At 34.3% G+C, this 19,968-nt stretch overlaps 2 protein-coding genes across 6 annotated transcripts in view; both read left to right on the top strand.

Moving 5' to 3' along the window:
* The first annotated feature begins 3,127 nt into the window (after positions 1-3,127).
* LOC128218818 (uncharacterized) lies at positions 3,128-5,580 on the top strand. 2 transcript variants are annotated; one of them, XM_052926533.1, is made up of 5 exons: positions 3,128-3,220; positions 3,407-3,488; positions 4,439-4,511; positions 4,615-4,965; positions 5,089-5,580. In XM_052926533.1, exons 2-5 carry the CDS (start codon positions 3,435-3,437, stop codon positions 5,346-5,348), a joined length of 738 nt encoding a protein of 245 aa, XP_052782493.1. In that variant the 5' UTR covers positions 3,128-3,220; positions 3,407-3,434; the 3' UTR covers positions 5,349-5,580. The 2 variants fall into 2 exon arrangements, with proteins under 2 accessions (XP_052782493.1, XP_052782494.1); XM_052926534.1 differs by lacking the exons at positions 3,128-3,220; positions 3,407-3,488 and adding an exon at positions 3,848-3,985.
* Positions 5,581-6,420: 840 nt separating this feature from the next.
* Positions 6,421-19,968, top strand: part of LOC128218748 (FERM, ARHGEF and pleckstrin domain-containing protein 2-like) — a 93,434-nt gene continuing 79,886 nt past the window's right edge. For 2 of the 4 annotated variants that reach the window (XM_052926436.1, XM_052926433.1), the window contains exons 1-2: positions 6,433-6,556; positions 14,066-14,198. The gene's annotated coding sequence lies outside the window, so the exon portion shown is untranslated. Of the gene's footprint in view, positions 6,557-14,065; positions 14,199-17,344; positions 17,686-19,968 lie in introns of those variants that run through there. The other 2 variants (XM_052926434.1, XM_052926435.1) reach the window with 2 other exon arrangements.

Raw genomic sequence — 19,968 nt, 5'->3', positions numbered from 1 at the left:
AGATGATTTCAATAAACAAGAATGATTGTAATTGAAACGAGAGGTAAGAGCTACTTTGAGGTTGAACTTGTTAACTGCATACAGCATAGCGGTGTTCACATTGTCTGTAAAAAGTTGCCAACAGAAAGCAGGTCTGGAGCACAATAATGGAGAGTAACACTGCCCGACAAAATACAGTACTGTACCACACTAATTCACATGGAGAGTAACACTGCCAGACAAAATACAGTACTGTACCACACTAATTCACATGGAGAGTAACACTGCCAGACAAAATACAGTACTGTACCACACTAATTCACATGGAGAGTAACACTGCCAGACAAAATACAGTACTGTACCACACTAATTCACAGAGTAACACTGCCAGACAAAATACAGTACTGTACCACACTAATTCACATGGAGAGTAACACTGCCAGACCAAATACAGTACTGTACCACACTAATTCACATGGAGAGTAACACTGCCAGACCAAATACACTACTGTACCACAATAAATCACATAGGGAGTTAAACTGCCTGACGGAATACAGTACTGTACCACACTAAATCACATAGGGAGTTAAACTGCCTGACGGAATACAGTACTGTACCACACTAAATCACATAGAGAGTTGAACTGCCTGACGGAATACAGTACTGTACCACACTAAATCACATAGGGAGTTGAACTGCCTGACGGAATACAGTACTGTACCACACTAAATCACATAGAGAGTTGAACTGCCTGACGGAATACAGTACTGTACCACAAGTATTCACATATAGAGAGTTAAACTGCCTGACGGAATACAGTACTGTACCACAATAATTCACATTGAGAGTTACAACTGCCTGACAGAATACAGTACTGCACCGCAATACTTCACATAGAGAGTTACAACTGCCTGACAGAATACAGTTCAATACCGCAATAATTCACATAGGGAGTTAAACTGCCTGACGGAATACAGTACTGTACCGCTATAATTCACATAGAGAGTTGAACTGCCTGACAGAATACAGTACTGTACCACACTAAATCACATAGAGAGTTGAACTGCCTGACGGAATACAGTACTGTACCACACTAATTCACATGGAGAGTTAAACTGCCTGACAGAATACAGTACTGAACCACAATAATTCCCATAGTTAACTTGCCTGACGGAATACAGTACTGTACCACAATAATTCACATAGAGAGTTGAACTGCCTGACGGAATACAGTACTGTACCGCAAAAATTCACATAGAGAGTTGAACTGCCTGACGGAATACAGTACTGTACCACAATAATTCACATAGAGAGTTGAACTGCCTGACGGAATACAGTACTGTACCACAATAATTCACATAGAGAGTTGAACTGCCTGACGGAATACAGTACTGTACCACAAGTATTCACATAGAGAGTTACAACTGCCTGACAGAATACAGTACTGTTCCACAATAATTCACATAGAGAGTTACAACTGCCTGACAGAATACAGTACTGTACCACAATAATTCACATAGAGAGTTAAACTGCATATGTAAGAAACGCTAGCTCCGATGCCAACATGCAATATACCCCGTGTTCAGAATATAACTGGCATTTTGAAATGAATGCCTAACTTCACCACACTAAGAAGAGGTCCCATATCCGAATATAATCTTAACTAATTGCAACATCGAACACAATCGCTCGTTCAAAGTAAATGTCACACTTGGAGGTCACCATGAAGCATGTTTGGTATAGGTACTGTCGAGTGGAAGTATTTTTCCCATTTATGTAGGTTTAAACTGTTGACTCAAAGTCAATATAATACAACAGTAACATGGTCTACTCCTGCAGTTGAGAGCACCTGCTATAATGAGTGGGCTTTATAGTTTGGTTAAACGACCAAATATAATTGCTAGATTTTCATTCCCGCCGCCCCCTCTTTTTTTACCTCCGCCCCTTAAATTGTATTGAAAAAAAATGAAAATATATAACTCTTGTCTGTATTTGCGTATCGGTCCGGTGTTGTTCGGAAATGGCAATTATTCATACCAGTCAGTCGATTTCAGTCACATGTGAAAAGGGAGAATTGTTACGGCCATGTTCGTGTTATCTAGAAACACATGTATATGGTCCCTTATGTAATATTTAAGAAAGAGCATGGACACACAATCATCTGAGAAAAAGTAATGTTAATACCGCCCCCATTAATTTTGTTTAAGTGGATGAAAATCTAGCAATTGATTTTATTGGCCTTACGAGCCCCGTTTCAATCATATATCTTTGACATAAACGCTACGTCCGCGCTGCTTTAGGGAGCTTGGGTAAAGTTACGGGCAGAAGGTATGCAATAAATGTCCTGGTGATTTGTTTTTATTTAAAAAAATCTTCACACCAAAAAGGGGGTCATGCCAAAAAAATAAGATCTCCAGTGTAACTAAATAATGGTTGTTTCCAGTTTTATGCTAACCCCCCTCTTCCCTGGAAAATAAGGTAGGTAGGTATTTTTTATAAGGTAAATTGTTTATAGAGATTTTTAGAAGCCGAACAGACTTCATTGGTAACTTTTAAAATAAAAATAATCAAGTGTTTCTCAGGGCAATTGGAAAGGTCTACGGTCGGGGTAAAAAGGGTAGGTCGGGAAACCGGATTTTTTAGGATTTTTTACGCCTTATGATCTTGATTGGAAGGGATCAAGACAAATCGGCCCCTTACCAAATCGGCCTACTACCAAATCGGCCCCTAAGACGTTTCGGCCCTGCCATTTCGTCCCCTTAATTAAAATGACTCGAGACGTTTCGGCCCCTTAGTGATTTTTAACAGAGACATTTCGGCCCCTTAATTTTATTTTATTTTTTATCTTGAGTATAAAGTAAAACATTGTAGGTCGTCTTATAAATGTAAATGAGATCTGTAAATAAGTTGTAAATAACATATTTAAATTTACAAATAGACAAATATGCATGAAAAACAATGATATGACTGATATAAAAAATATAATTAAAAACTAAATAACGATTTTTAATGATTTTTAATATAAAATTATAGAAAATCTAAGGAAGTTTATTTGTTATAATTGTTAATTATTAATTGATCATTAAAGACATCAAAGAACAATTGTCTTTGAACCATGCGTTCTTTGCAAGGCAAACTGTAAGTGTTGTGGGTGTGAAAAAGACATTCAAAAACGTGTGAATGAATAATTGTCTTTAATTTGTTAATGTTATTAAAGAAGATTTGAGTAATATAAACAACGTAAGTATATATATTAAATTGTTTCTAAAAGTGGGTACCATTTGTTTTAAACGTGTTGCTGTGTTACTGTTAAATTTTCGTGCATTGGATATTATAAACGCGTTGTTGTGCTACTTTTACTTTATTGTGTAATGAAATGGATTTTTATTGAAAATTATAATGTCTGATTCTGTTTTGTGTATTGAGTGTGATAAGGTTGTGAGGCCACTGCAACATGCCATCACCTGCGATGTATGTGACCGTTGGCAGCATCGAGTCTGCGATACAGGTAGGTGCAAGTAATATGTTTTAAAGACACAAAAAATGTATAGAAATGTATAACACTTTCCCATAACTCATGTAATTTAGATTAAAATGCACGTACCGCCAAAGGTATATCAAAGCTGTTGTCATTGACACTGGTCTGACTTGTGATTCCCTAGTATAAAAGTTTTGCTATGTTTCTTTGTTATGTTAATTGTATCATTAACGGTAGTGTTTAAACATAATTCTGTATATCCATAGGACATACGCGATGTACATACTCTTGTTCCTTTTGTGTTGTATGTACCACGCATCATGAACCTTGCGGTATATAACACTGATATCATTACCTTTTCATATTATACCTGAATAATGGATATGAATTGCAAACAAGTGACAACTTGATAGTTCTACATATATTATACAACAAATATGCATTTTAAAAAGAGTAAAACAATATATCCGTAATAAGAGTGAAATAATATTCTGTTTGAGGTGCGAAGAGATAATCGGTATTATTCGGTAAGTGTGAGAATTAGCGGTTGGGAAAGTCGGAACAAACCTTGTAGACGCTTGTAAACACAAAGTGTCACAATTCCAACGCCTGATACCTCTGTGGAATGTGACAATTCGCCATAATACCGTCTGTCTAAAAACACCTATTAAGCCAGTATGGTTTTGCATACGTATTCAGTATAAGATTAATAATAGTTTTTTCATCCTTACCTAATTTGAATATAAATTACTGAATTTCATAAAAAATAAAATGTAACTTTCTTTCCATGTGCCTGTTTATTTATTATTAAATTGTAGTTATAAGAAGATGTATTGTATACTAGTTCTTATAAAATATCTGTTCTCTTCTGTTCGTAAATCATTATCCATCAATATCCATCTTAAAAGGCTTTATACCATGGAACGTTTTTGACGTACATTTCAATAATACAATTTAATAATGATGTTTGATAACTGCAGGTGTTGCAGAAACTGATAGAAATAATGGAAGAGGCGCCGAAAGTCGAAGGTTTTGTGATGGATTTTGAAGCAGGTAAGGATATAGCAAAATGAAAAAAATAACAATTCATCATGGTAAAATTGAATATCACATATATATTATATATATATATATATCATACAATGTTTCCTTTCAGGTCTATGGCAGGCCCTCCGCTCCGTTTTCCCGGGTACCCAGCTGAAGGGATGCGCATTTCATTGGTGCCAGGCTGTTCTGCGCCACGTCCAGCACCTGGGGCTAAAGGCAACTTATGAGCGGAGAGAGGGAGCCCACCAGCTCATCAGGAAGCTGTTAGTCCTTCCATTTCTTCCGGGACAACACATAGAGCGCGCCTTCATTAAGCTTAAAGACCGGGCAGAGGGGAGTTCGGACCAGATGAAGGAACTCTTCACGTACGTTGAAGATCAGTGGATGGAGAGCTCCCTCTGGAGCACCACTGAGTGGTCTGTGTACCGACAGACGATACGAACCAACAATTACACCGAAGGTAAATACAACTGTTTTTATATTTATTTATTATATTCCCCGTATCATTTCCGGTAATAGCATTCACTAAAAATAGAAAATCATGTATGTTTTAATTTTAATTGTGTTATGACTGTAATTTCAGGATGGCATCGCCGGTTGAACTTTTCTGCCGGTCGGTCAACCCTGCAGTTTTACGTTTTGCTGAGTTTGCTGCTGAGGGAATCCAAAATGGTGAATGTAACACATCAACTGGTGTCGGAGGCAGCCCTTGGCCGTCAGCGTCGAGAGCGCTACAGAGACATCGACGCCAGGATCATGGATGAGTGGGACTCATACGATTCCCATGAGGTCACCTGCGAAGAGTTCCTCAAAAATGTTGGTGCCATCTACGGCGGCCGATAGGTGTCAAGACTGATGTTAGACAATGGACATGTCATATTATTAGCAACATAGTTGTGTATAATATTTAAAGAATATTTTTAAAAAAAGGTTTAAACATTCCTTCTTCAATTCTATTTCGTTTTATAAAAATATCTCGTGAATAAATCTTTACATGTTTTCAAGTGTACAGATATTTTCTTTAAATCTATTTTTATCTATACCTTTGTATGCATGTATACATTATATTTAGTCAATTAAAATAAAAAAATAAAAATAACATGTTGTTTACTTATATTTAGAAATAAAAAAATAAAATAAAATTAAGGGCCGAAACGTCTCGGTAATCAGGGGCCGAAACGTCTACGTGCTGGGGACGATTTGGTAAGGGGCCGAAAAGGTAACCGTTTGAGCTAGGGGCCGATTTGGTAAGGGGCCGATTTGTCTGGTAGCCATTGAAACGGGGCCCAGAGATAATATGAAACAAGAAAGCAGTTGCTGCCCTGCCTGTGCAAAACCCAGAAAACGAACGTCAAAACTTGAAAGTGTATGTTTTACATCTATGGGACAACTTGACCAACAAGATAATTGGCCAATAAAGCATAAAACTCTGGTTTCCCAGGTTTTGTATGCAATTTTTTTAGACGATATACCATCGATGCCATGGTCTCCCTTGCCTGGTGTTTAGCATTTATGTGGTTCTGAATTAATAAATGTTAAGAACATATTTGGTCAAGAAATGACAGAAGAGTGACGAACCTATGTGTCATCTCTTCCTTTGCTCTGTCCTTTGGGTTAACAAACAGATCAATATACTGATATTTACCATTGTACTTTCATTTTTTATGATACAGACTAGATGACTAGGTGAAGAAGATTTGACTACGAGGATAATAATGACATTTATTAATATTGCAAACAAAACATGTCCGGTAAAATATCAAATGTTGGCATTTTAATAATATGAATATCATTTTTCAATAGAAGGCTTCTTGTTAATAACATATTATTTTTGTTACCGGTTTTATAAAACAAATAGTTCGGGAAACAGGCTTTTGGCTTACAAATTGCCAAATCTACAAAACAAGTATCTTCCATACACCGTTTTATAAAAAGTAGCTTCCGGTCAAAAATTGTGTGCATAATTTTCTATATTTCCGACGATTGGAGGCGTATTTGGACAGGGAATACTATTTGAATCCCGTTTTATTGTGCGAAATATCATATAAAAGGTAAAGAGAGTCAGAAAAATAGCTGGTGTTGTTAGGCTGGTTGACCCATAAAATTGAAATTTCCATATTTCATTTTGAAGCCAGTTTTGTTTTCATTAAAACGCTGCAAATGTTGTCATTTATCAAATTACATTATACAATATGACATGATTGTTCAGGGAAAAAAACGTTTTCCCTTCATCAAAGGCCATGCTACAGTTTGTCAATGAATCCAGTAGGGTGCTCTTCTTAGATCCATGATCAGTCAGTCCTTTTGTTAACAAGGTCTAGACGACATAATTGCCTGGCCCTGTTGTATACCCTATGTAAATGAAAGATGAAATTTGCAGCTGAAAGAAAGCAATATACTACTTAAGAGGAGTCTGCCATTAAGATGTTATTTCAAAGCAAAATGCCGGTAAATCTGTGATAGATGACATGTTGATGGTTTCCCAGCGCTGACATTTGGTGGAGAGAGAGGTGCCCGCTTTACAGCCACCAGTCCTCTCTGTTAGCTGCCCACAAACAGTTTGTAAATTATCCAGGGATTTCTGTGCTCTCTCTTCATGACACACCGACGTACGGAGAAGTGATGTTGACCCCACAAAGCTTCATTTTATACATGGTTTTAACATTGTATGCTGTTGCCTTTTTGTTGGCCGAGGAGAAAAAGTTTGACAACTGGTGTCCTCTTGCAGGGACACTAACTTGTACTGTTACTACATAGTTAATGTAACAATCAAGAGAGCAGCATGTTGGATTGCTACAACATTCGCTGTAATCTGCAGTGGTCAAATTAGCACAAGCCTCTCTTTTTGTCATTCATATCTGTCAATGACAGCACACCCATTTATTAGTTTGGATAATTTTAATTTTAGCATTCTAGAAGTGAATATTTCATAATAGTTTATGCCCCATATTCAACTAGTGCAAGCTTCTAACACTCCCCTTACAATGCTCCCACAGAGTCTTAAGACATGTCAATATCAAAATTCAACAACCTAATAGCTGAAATTGAGCCATGCTTGTATTATTAAACATTAGAATTATTACTTTATAAAAAAAATCTTCACTGTGTTATACCAAGGCTTTATTTGCTAAAATGATATGTTTAAATAACTGTCAAAATAATATTTACGCCAAAGTTTTCAAATGGTTTCAACTAGGTGCATGTATTAAAATCTGCCGTATTGTATTAATTTTAAGTTTTCATAGGACAATAACCCATGACCAGGCATAGCCCGCCAAATATCAAATCATCAAAAGACTACGACATAGTCATGGAGCCATCACTATCATTCAAACTCTTTGATGAGCAAGCTCTTATTTATACACTGCCATGCTATATCATATGGAATCCTGAATTTGAGCATGAATTGAAAGCATTTGAGTAGTTTAGGGCTTGCGGGTTTTTGCTCATTTTGACCACTGGGCACATGATACTATTACTGCCATTGCTGATGCTTTATATGTACGCCAAATTTTAACTTGCACTTGATTAATTCAGGGCTTGTGTAAGAGTATATATTGCAACCATTCAATGCTTCAAAACCTTGAAATGCTCGATATAATTGCAAACAATAGAAAGTACTTCTTTCATTGGAATTTTATTATTATGAAATTATGGTTTTTTTTATCGACTTGGGATTTTTTCATTACTTTCATGAGTTTCATCAAGGATTTGAAAGTTTTTCTATCAAAAAGGATAAATAGCATTAATGTTCAATATATATGTGTATTTTTCTAAGTATTTCAATCAAACTTTCAAAACCAAAATAACAACATTACTGCTTTTGTGGAGGGAAATTACACTGTCATGATTGATTGCAAATGGCATGCTTAATTTCACTTTGAAATAAATACATGTACATGTATGAGTGTGAGTATAATTAATTCAACACTGTATTTAGAGGGACTAGTGTAACTGTTAATTAAGCAAGTGAATGAATACATTTTTTTATTAAAAAAAGGCAAAATAAAAAATGCTAGCATTATTGTTTGATTTAAGTGATTTTGTTTAAATTGATTTGTAGATCATTCTAGATGGCCTTATTGAAATTAAAATGACCACAATATCTGTATCAAATTTGTTTGTGCAGACAAAATATGAAGTAAAACCGCATAAAATCTTCAGATCATGTTCAAGTGGTGCGACTCAGTAGGAGACATTCAAGTTAGATGTAGTCTGTTTTTGAGAGAGAATAAGTCGAACTATTGTCATAGCCATGATATAGTTGTAAAATCTTTAACCTTGGTGTTCAAGACAAAGTTATACAAATGAAACCACTAAACATGTTGCCAAAGACAATACTTATATGTACAGCAAGGCACATAACTCTTGCTTAAATTAATGCTGAGTTATGCCCCTATTTGCTTAAAAATCAGACAAGTGTGGCTTTTACTCTGCAGCACTTTTGTAAAAGATGCAAACTTTATTTAATCGATGTAAATTTCCTGAAAATTTCGAAAAATAAATCAAAGTAATAAGTGAAACATGAACTTTTTAAGAAAATGAAATGTCAAAAAGGTAAATAAGAGAATTAAACTAAAATATCTTCGGCAGCATAATTGAACCATGGTACGCTTGGTCTGCAATTGGGCACCATTATCCTTTGCACCAATTGACATACACATATACCCTGTGAATGTTTTACATGATAAATAACATAAAATGAAAATCGTCCACATTAAAACATTTGAATGTGTATTGTTGTTTTTGAAAACCGCCATGGGGTGTAACAAAGTTTGGGGGAACTCTTACAAGCATTGTGGTGGATATGTGGACTAGTGGTAGCTTGACTGTCAATCCAGGGGTCACAGGGTCGATTCCCCACCTCATCACTAAAATAAATATTAATCAGCAACATTGAGGGACGTTAAATGGGAGTCCCATGTGACAGTGCTATACACTGGTGCACCTTAAAGAACCAGGGTAGCTCTAACCAGGGTAACATTCTGTCTTTGCACTTTGCTCCACTAAACCTAATATGACTAGCATTCTTATCATAGTACTCACCGAATGGGCATTGCCCAATTAAGAGTATAAATCAACTTGCACACCATTGTACAGGCATTTGAAATGCCTATCTTTGGATCTATTCAGACACATAATATATGATTGTTTGGTACATTTTATTATGTTTTTCATTGAACTTAATAAATATGTTTAAACTAAAGATTAAGGTAATAATTTTTGTTGGCATCAGTGACCTTTTGCTATAAGATAGCTGGGTACGGAGAAGCTTTCAAGAGGCCTATTTATTATATATAAGTAAGTTTTTTATTCCTAAATATAAACAAATGAACTCTCCAAAGTTGAGAATGCCTCTTAAATCTAAGATATGGATTATCTTCTCAAAATGTCCAGAATGGAATGCTGAATTAAAATTATAATTACAAACTGAATTTTAACTATAGCTGAGGCAGATCCAGGATTTGACGTAAGGGTAGGCTAGCAGTGGTCGAAATTAGCACAAGCCCTGCACTGGTAAAATGTCTTCTGGGCTTGCTCAAATTCTGAATTTTATATAGCAGGGCTTGTTCAAAAATATGACTCCATGCAATAGTATAAGAATTCGGGCTTGTTCATCCGAAAGTCTAATTTCAATGACTGGGCTAGTGTTAGGGTTTAAGTAACCTTTTGACTTGCGCCCCTCTGTCAGTAATGGAATTTATTTGGTTTGAAGTGTTTGTAGGGGGATCTGAGGGTACTCCCTCCTAGAAAATATTAACAATTTCTAGTCTGAAATGGTGCATTTAGGGCATAAATATTACTTCCCCCCTCCCCTTCCCCCTCTCCAGCCACCCCTCCCCCTCAGATCCACTAGTGTACATCGAACATGAAGAAAATAATATGTAAAAAATCACAAAACATATTGTTCAAAACAAATAAATTAATATTTTTTACTGGATACATAGTTTATCTGCCAGACAAAGTTTAATTACTAAAGCACCTGCCAGAAGTAATGTTGTATGGGTGTATCGTAAAAACACACATGGCCTCTTCAACACTAGGTCGCTGGGTTAACTGCACCTGACATCTAATTATTATCCCCTATGTGTTACTACATGTATATACTGTTTGTTTTTATGAGGTTAAAACAGTTACTTAGAAGTTAGAGTGTTTATCCACCTTGCCATTTTGCTAGTAGTTCTTGTGGCTATGGCTATGTGGCTGAGTTATTGGTGAAGTGATTTTGTTCTCTTCCTCTCTCAGACCCTAAAGAACCAATTCTTTGCTTTTTAAAGTGATACTCGTATTTAAAATCAATACATGTATATACACATATATAACAAACAAAAGTTTTGAGTGATAAACATTTAACTGCTTACTACAATATATAATGCTTTTATGGAAAATATTAATTACTGATAACAAGATTGTAACAGTGTATTTTATAGTAGCTGAAAATGCACAAATATTAAATGACTGGTGGGTGACCTAAAAGGTTTACAAAGTGATTAACTATCGGCTCATAAGGCAGAAATACCAGTATGGTGTGTTCTGCACCTTATATTTCAAATTAAACACATCTTTTTCAGTAAATCTAAACAATTGAATTAATTGTGGTACTACTAATTTGGGAGTAAGAGTATATCTTCATATTTAAAAAAAAATCAAACTAGATGAAAGAATTGTCATTCCTTTGTGGTCTAAACGCTGCAAATTATGCAGTCTGATAACGATATTTTTCAGGGTTTTGAGATTTATAGAACAAGACATTAATTTAACAAAATCAAATTTCAAAGCGATGACTGGTTTCCCATTGATGATAACATATGGAAAAAACTTTCATTTTAATCTTGATCAAAAAGTTTTCCCCTGAACGACCATTTTGTTTGCTTAATTTTAATGCAGCAGAACTAAGAAGGATTGATTGACCTGCGTTACTGTAATGTACACTTTCTTACATATTATTTCCAAAAAAATAAATTGATCTAGACTTCCAAGTAATGTAGCATTAAAATAGACATTTTAAGTGTGGCTATATTTAGTTATTACCAAATGAAAAAAAACAGACGCTTTTGTGACTATTAATAAATCAGTTTAATTTCGTTAGATATAGCTCCCAAGGTCAGTCATATAGTCTTTGATCATAAAAGCTAGCCTTTGAGACTCTGACAGGTTAACTTAATATTAACAGCCTCTGCCTTCTGTTGCAAATGATTCTGTACCATGCTCCTCAATGCACTTCGTAATTAGATAGATTTATATCATTGCTGGGTCTACATTACGGCAGGTTATTTAATAGCACAGTTTAAGTATTGACTAAAAGTTGTTTTGTGTTAATTAGTATGTTAGTCTTGCAACAAAATATGTAAACATGTATCGTACACGTAGGAACAGTAGTAATAATACTTCTTAAGTTATTGCTTATCTTAAGTTTATTTCATAACATATTCATGGTCATATATAAAGATAGTGTTATTTAACATATATAAGTATAAATATTACATGAAGTTAATGAAAATAAAGTTTTTTTTATACATTATCAAGTTATCATATCATATGAACAGTGAGGTACTCAAGAAAATTACTTCAGTAAGGAAATGACTTTAGCTATTTTATGAATACTGTCCCAAAGGATTTTCACTGACGCAGGAAAACCTGAGTCCTTCAGGCAATTTCCTGGCCAGGGTTCCCCATTTCCAACCTTCTCTGAATACCGGGGATTCTGAAAATAAACTTTTTCATAGAGAACAAATAGTTATATTGGGACCAACACAATTACCAGGGAAATATTAGGGTTTCAGGTAATAAACTGGGGCTTGAATAATGGACAAAGCATTCTGTTTTGACAGATGCACGGTAGACTTAATTAATTTTGACAACAGTGACTGACAAGGGGTTTGTTTTGTTTTTAGAGGCAAATTACTTCAATTGCAACAGTTATATTGGGACCCTATAAAATTACCAGGGAACCATGAGGCCCCCCCCCCCCCCTTGTTCTGTACACATGATGTAAACGACAATGTACTGGTTTCTAAATTGGTTCCAAAAATTCCCTAAATTGGAGTATAATAATTTTTATCTTGTCCAAATGGGAGAGGAATTATGAATAAATTACACCAAAATGTATCATTTTGGAATATTAATAGCCAGCTTTTATGGGAGAGGACTCCTACCCACCCCCACACCCTCTTTGATATGTTTAGAGCCTATTTTGGGGGTGTCCTGGGATAAAGGGACGCAGGTGCCTTAAATTGTGCCCTCTAACATAAAATCCTATATCTGACCTATTTAACCAATATTGTCTGTATCACTTTGCCAGATGGAAGGAAAAGATTTGCTGTTGACCTATTTGTTATTTCAAGCTAGAGATGTGTTTGCATTTAAAGGGAGTCGCTCATGGTTTGTAAGAATATTTTTTTAATGAAAAAGAAATTGCATTAAAAAATAAAGCGTGGCAAATCATAAGGAGTGCAAATACTAAGATAAGATACTGACAGCTGTAACCCTTCAACCCTGACATTATCTTGTAATGTTATCAATGTATTCCTAAAAGGTCTAAATATCCATATACTTATGTATTTGTCATTGTGGACTAGTGGTTAAAGCGTCGTTTTTTGTTGTATATTTTTATACTTTCATTGGAGTTTTTTCTGCAATTTGGTATTTCATGTAAAATAATGATAAAATAAGTGTTTTTTCAGATGCACTACTGTGGAAAAAAAGTTTTTGTCCAAAAACATGAGCGAGTCCCTTAAAATGAAAACAAGTTAAACCCACTTGACTCTTGGACTTCATTTAAATGCCAAAACACATCCGTGCAAATAGAAGTGTTATGGTCTTAATTTTCATCCTGATACTTAAAACAATACTGGAGTTTTTCCAAATCAGATTTCGGTTAGGGTTTTGGGTATAATGTGTGTGGATATGTTTGTACACTGTCTTTATATTATCTTTCCAGGATTTTTTTTTTATGAAGGGCACAAAGGCGCTGAACTTGACCATTCCAATTTCACAAAATGGTACTTTAAGATTTATTGAAAAACTGACAATTGATGTAACATTGACACCAGAATTTGGTATTTTGAACTTCTGAGCCTTCATCTTTGGAGCTTTTCTTTAAAATAAGTTATTACTTCCAAGGACTCAATTTTTTTAGCCCATTGTTAGGGAGTGATATTATACTTCTAAACTTCTTTTACAGAAGCCATTACAACGCAGATTGCACAAGGTACTGTAGTAGCATCGTCAGATACCCCCGATACACACTACGCTATGCTTTGTTGTGTACTGTGGGCAATTTGGCTAGGAAAATCTCGTAATCATGAATAATTAATGAGGCAGTTTCATTGGTTCTGCCAAGTACCAGATGCTTTATGGTTGAAAAATGTTCTGGCGATTGCCGGAGTTGAACCGGGTCCGCCTTCTCAGTACAATAATATTTGGCAGTAGTCAAGACCACACGGCCACGGAGGTTACTGACACTGTAAAGTTATTGAACAATATTTGAGTGTAACATGTGATTCATTTATAGGAAGAAGAGTTGTCACTCCTGCCTCATGCATATTCATTAAAATCAGATTTTGTCATTCCAGGCAGTGAAAGCTGACCTACTCTGAGTGTGCCATTGAGGAGATTTCCGGGTGACCTTGACCTTCATCATCATCATCCCAAACTGACCTTCACGAACAGTCCTAACAAGTGTTACATTCAGTAAGTAAAAAGACATTCTTTAGCAATGGTGATCGATTATAATTGAAAATTGATTGGTTGGGTCTGAAACCAGCGACAATCAATTTTATTTGGTCATAAAATAATTATTTTAGAAAACGTACATTTGTATTTTACAAACAATTATTTTTTATCTCTTGTCTTGTCAGTTTCTTTACAAAATGGTCATTGTGATGTTTTAACTTTGGTTTGTAATAAAACCTGGACTTAAATCGTGGACGAAGTGTCTGTTCTGACAGATGCAGGATAGACTAATTAATTTTGACAACACCAGTTTTGACAACTCTAGCTAACAACGGGCTTGTCAAGGCTTTGTGTAAATTCCCTTAAAAGGCAAACCTTCTTTTGACCATTTTATGAACAATATTATTTACTGTTTCATTTCTAAATCATATCCAAGTCTTTATAAAATAACACTTTGAGAATAGGATATAAATTTAAATATGTATGATGGTTTTAAAACACAAGTGTACCTATAATTAAACATAAAAACATTCTGTGGTTACTATTCTTTTGTGAACTGTAAATAATTAAAGATGCACTCTTACTCCCAAATTAGATACACCACTATAATACAATTGTTTAAAATTTACCAAACAGGACGAATAAATATCGAAAACAGTGGTTCTTATGAAGGATAGCGTGTTTAATTTGAAAGAAAGGTGCAGAAAACACAGTATTTTTACCTCATGAGACGATAGTTGATCACTATAAATCTTTTAGCATAATCACAAGTCATTAATATTTGTGTGTATTCAGCTATTAAATACTCTGTCACAATCTTGTTATCAGTAATTAATATTTTCCATAAATGCATTATTTAGTGAGTAGTTTAAAGGGGCTGTTTCACGTTTGATAAAATAGCTAAAAAAAGAAAATTGTTGAAAACTGACATAAACTTGGCATCGATGTGTACAATGCATTGAAACTTACTAATTGAAGTACCACATAGTTTATAATTTATTTAAGTTTAGCAGTTATTTCGTATTTTTCCATTCGAAAAGATTACTTGGTATGTCTACCAGGTAGAATTCATTCCTTATGCGTGATTGGCTAGTCGGTGTTATCACGTGACATTACCGAGGTAAATGTATAGCTTAATAATGTCACCCGAGTAAGCCTTTGTAGCTCAGTGAGTACGACGCTGAACTGCAATTTTGGCGACAAGGGTTCGAACCCGGTCTCCGACACAATTTTTTTTTTACATTTTGGTACTTTTTTTTACAATTATGATATCAAAGCGTAACACATTCTATTAGATAATTGTCCTGAGATTCGTTACAGAAAAAACTTTTTTTGGTGCCAATACGTGAAACAGCCCCTTTATCACTCAAAATTGATGTTTGTTATTAATGTGTGTATTGATTTCAAATGCGAGTGTCACTTTAAAATAATATTTTAATTTTAATATATGTATGACGGTTTTAAAACAGGAGTGTACCTATAATCTATAAGGTACATAAACAAAATCTGTGGTTAGCTATTTCTTTGTAAACTGTAGGATTTTAGCGAATTTGAGCCATGTCATTACATAATTACATTTTTGTAGCTTAAAACTTGAAAAACCACTGCCTACACAAACAGTTGCAATGTTCTTACAATATTAAACTGCACACCTACAAAAAAATTACTCACCGTGATCAAATCTTGAGCATTTTAATTGGAACATTATCTGTCATTAAATTGTGGTTTGCTACATCTTTGCTGTGAAAACAATTTTCTGAACATTAAATAGATCCGAATGCAGCGTTGTAACGTCGCATTCTTATTTTAATTCATCCCTTTCCAGTGAAAGTTTTTTATAAAATAATTATTATTATTTGTTCATGTTTATTGAATTGTACATACTCTTTTATAAAGCATTGTTTTTGCTGGAAAATAGTTACATTTCTTTTGTGTCAAAACTTTCTCCTATTTATATGACAACATTGCCAATAGCATATTCTTAGCTGTTCATCCGAATTTCAAATGAAATGTCTGCGACTATGCCCTACGGGGACTTGTCTCTGTTGCTCAAATAAGCGTGATGTAATCGCTATGGAAATGGAAAAAATGTTGCTGAGAGACTTTCTTCAACCAACGAGGAGACATCAATTCTGACAACGACTTCGTGGGGAGAAGATATTGTGAATAATTTTGCCATTTTCGATGACCTTTTTTTTTGGCCATGCCTACGAGATGGTTGATAGCTAAGCTTCAAGTGACTCGGATCAATAGATTCTAGAGGCTTGCAATACTTCTGAGTGATTTGAATTAAGACACACTGCTCTTTTGATACTTGGGAAAATGGAATGATATACATGCATGCACGTGTCATGTGGATTTAAAAACGGTATTATTTATAGTGTTGCAAGATTTATGTGAAACAGTGATCTGATTTATATGTGATTTCTGCAGACTTACAAGTAAAACTGTGATCTGATTTATATATGGGATTTCTGTACAGTGTATTTTTTGATAATTTAATTGCTAGAACTTTATCGTAACCTCATAATTCATATTATAAACAGCACATCAAGGGGGTGTGGAAGCAGAAAGGTCATTTTATCTTGTTTAAATTATGTCATTTTAAATTAAAACCTTTGCACTCTCTGCCCATGATAAAGGTTTATATACTATTATGTGACTGGATTTTTTTATGGAATTTCATACTGTACGAAGTAAGAAATATATGGTATATGATTTTGATTTTTTTTTTATTGGTAATGGCATGTAACTTGTGCAGTAAGGTTCAGATCAATTTTGTGATTTTTACAAATTTTAATGTCTCAATATTTTTTACCGTTCCACAGCTGTTGCCTTAAATCAATGTTATGAAAAGAGATGGAGATGGACTAGCTACTTAATAATTTACTGATTATACCAGAGCCGCTTAATGACAATATTATTTTTCCTGGAAAATAGGTCTTCATGTGAAACTGTCTTTTATTTTGATTAAAATTCCAGAAAAGAAATAGGCTTCTATGAGAAACTTAGTGATTGAAAACCGTATTTGTCCCAAGGGGCACATAGGGTGCATGTCAAATTTAACTTCCTTTGCGTTATTTATGTACCAAATATTTGTTGCACATCAATAAGCCAGTCTATAATGACAAATGTTGTTATGATAAAAAAAATTAACCCATAGGGATCACTTTGATGCATTCTTCATAATGTTTTGTTGACTTTTATATGGGTTTTCATTCGATAACCATATTTTGAATGTAAACAAGAAGAACTGAAAACGATGATAATATCAGACTGAAAATACAGTTTTAATTTTTAATGAATAAGTCGTAACCGGATGACTCAGAATATCTGTGAGATGTGGAGCGAAATACAGTTATGAATATGGAATCAATTTTCTGAATAAGTTAGTTCTCGGAGATAAATGTGTTTCGGAGAAAGTGAAATTCACATTAGTGTGAGGATATGAGTGTGTGGCTTTGATGGATATCTCGATCCTTTATCGGTTATAATGGAAAAGAAGGTAAAATATTTGCTTTGAACAATATAAAAGATGTTATGTAGAAATTGTTACATGTTGATGGAAAATATATTCATATATAGATTTTGGCACCTATTTCTCAAAACTTTGTAAGTTCCTTATATCAGGACTATCATTATTTTTATAAGGTATAATTTGTGCAATATTCACATTCATAACAGTTTTTGGACTTCAAAAGGAAATTTTCTTCATGCTAACCTCCATAAGCTATAATTTATTTAGTACAATCATTGACTAAGTATGAAATTTGACTTAATGAAATAAGCTACTAAAGTTTGTTAGGCTAAAGGAGTTTCAAGGAATTGGGGCCAGGGTTTTGGCTAAACAGTGAAGGGTGCTACACATTGTCTGTTTTTACAACACCCCTCGGCCCTTATGGAGACCAGGATGGACACCTCTATGCTTTCAAAGAATAACATTCATAAGATAATCAAATATCGGGGCCATTTTACCCTTATTGCTGTAATAAGCCAGACCCTTTATTTTCCCCAAAAATAGCCTCCTAAATTCCCCCATCTTTAAAAAAAATATAATAAGAATCTCATGATCAACTAAATGATGTTTCTGTGTGATATTTTAAATTGGCTTGAACCCGGATTATTTTAACAGACATACTTTTTTATTTAGATTTCTTTAATTGAATTGAAAATGTGGTTAAATGTTTAATTATATAAAGCAAAAGCTTTGTGTTTTTATTTTTTTTGAAAAGCCACATGTTTTATTACTGAAATCTGTTGATATTAGTTTCAATCTATCTTCATACTCCTTTAAAAGAAGCTACAATGCATATTTACATATATAAGTACCATATTTGTTCTTTAAAAGACTTATACTTGCCATATTTTTCTTGACTTTTTCACAGATTCTAATTCAATTCTAATTCAGAAGTTTTAATCATGAGCGATTCAGCTTCAAAACCTTAGTCTATAATACAGAAAGAAAGTTACCAATGTCTGATAGGGTATAACTTATACGGTAATGCTTTGATTCACAGTCATGTGTTAATGAAAAGAAAAAGCACATGTAACACTCAGTAGGCATTTTCAAGTTGGTGTAATTTGCCTTCAATACTGATTAGGCCTAAAAAACAACAACATTTGGTTCAGGTTACCCGACCCTACCTACGGAATAGGCGCCGACCCTACCGATTTAATAGTCAGTTTGAAAAAAAATGAATAACTTAAAAAAATAATTGCTTTTCACTTTGTAGTTGAAAACCTTAAATGCTTATACAGAAGATAACTTAAACACCATTATCCAATGATGAAAATGACTCTTATATGAAGCCTAATACAACAACAACAACAACAACAAAAGCCTACCTTCCCTACCTATTTTTGAAAAAGATGTACCCTAACCAAACAATTTTTTTAGGCCTTATTTTAAATTTACGATGCCATCTATAAGCCTGTTCTCTTAGTATCCTTCTTGAAGGTTACACACCACCAGTTTTTACTGACAAATTTTGGGAGAGTTTTTTTTGTTGAAGAGGATCTGAAAAATGACACGCGCAGACAATGCGAATGTCCGTCGGACAGTCGGACATGTCCGGTATATTTCAATTTTGACCGACGAAACTTTTGTTTTGGTCGGTCACAATGTCCGGTGAAAAATTAAAGTCTGCACCGTTTAATTTTCGGAAAATTTACTTTCAGTTTCTAAATAAATGTTATTTTTATATCATAATTATTCAGCGTGTTAATCCGTGTTTCACTATTTGTCAACCCCGTTTCGACATGTTTCCGTAAAAGCCGATAAAACGCGTAAGGTTCCGATTTCAGCTGGTACTCTAATACTTTTATTTTACGGAAATGTTCGGAAATTACAAAATTCCGTATGTAGTGGTTCCCGGCAATCGTGTTAATTTAAATATGATGATTAATATACCGAGCTGACTTTCTTTCTGCTCTGTTTAACATTGCCAATAACAAGAACTCTACTTTCGTTTTTGCATAAATGTTGTGCTTGAGTTTGACTTGTAGTACAATTCGTTACATTTTATAACCCTATTGTATCTTTAATTTAAAGATGAATTAAAAGAGTAAGATCTAGCTGTTTCATGGGTAGACGAACCAGATATGAGTTTTTTTTTGGGAGGCAAGGGAAGAAAAATATTATGACATTTATAAGATCCGAATATTGATTTTTTTACATTATGTTTGGCTTTTTTTTTTGTAATTTATTATAGTACTGTAGGACAAATCTAACCAAAAAGATCTAAACCTGTAATAATGGGGAATTACAAAACTTATTTAAAAAAGAGGC

This window comes from Mya arenaria, chromosome 15, assembly GCF_026914265.1.
Source record: "Mya arenaria isolate MELC-2E11 chromosome 15, ASM2691426v1".
NCBI lineage: Eukaryota > Metazoa > Mollusca > Bivalvia > Myida > Myidae > Mya > Mya arenaria.
This window is presented reverse-complemented; position numbering and strand designations above follow the sequence as displayed.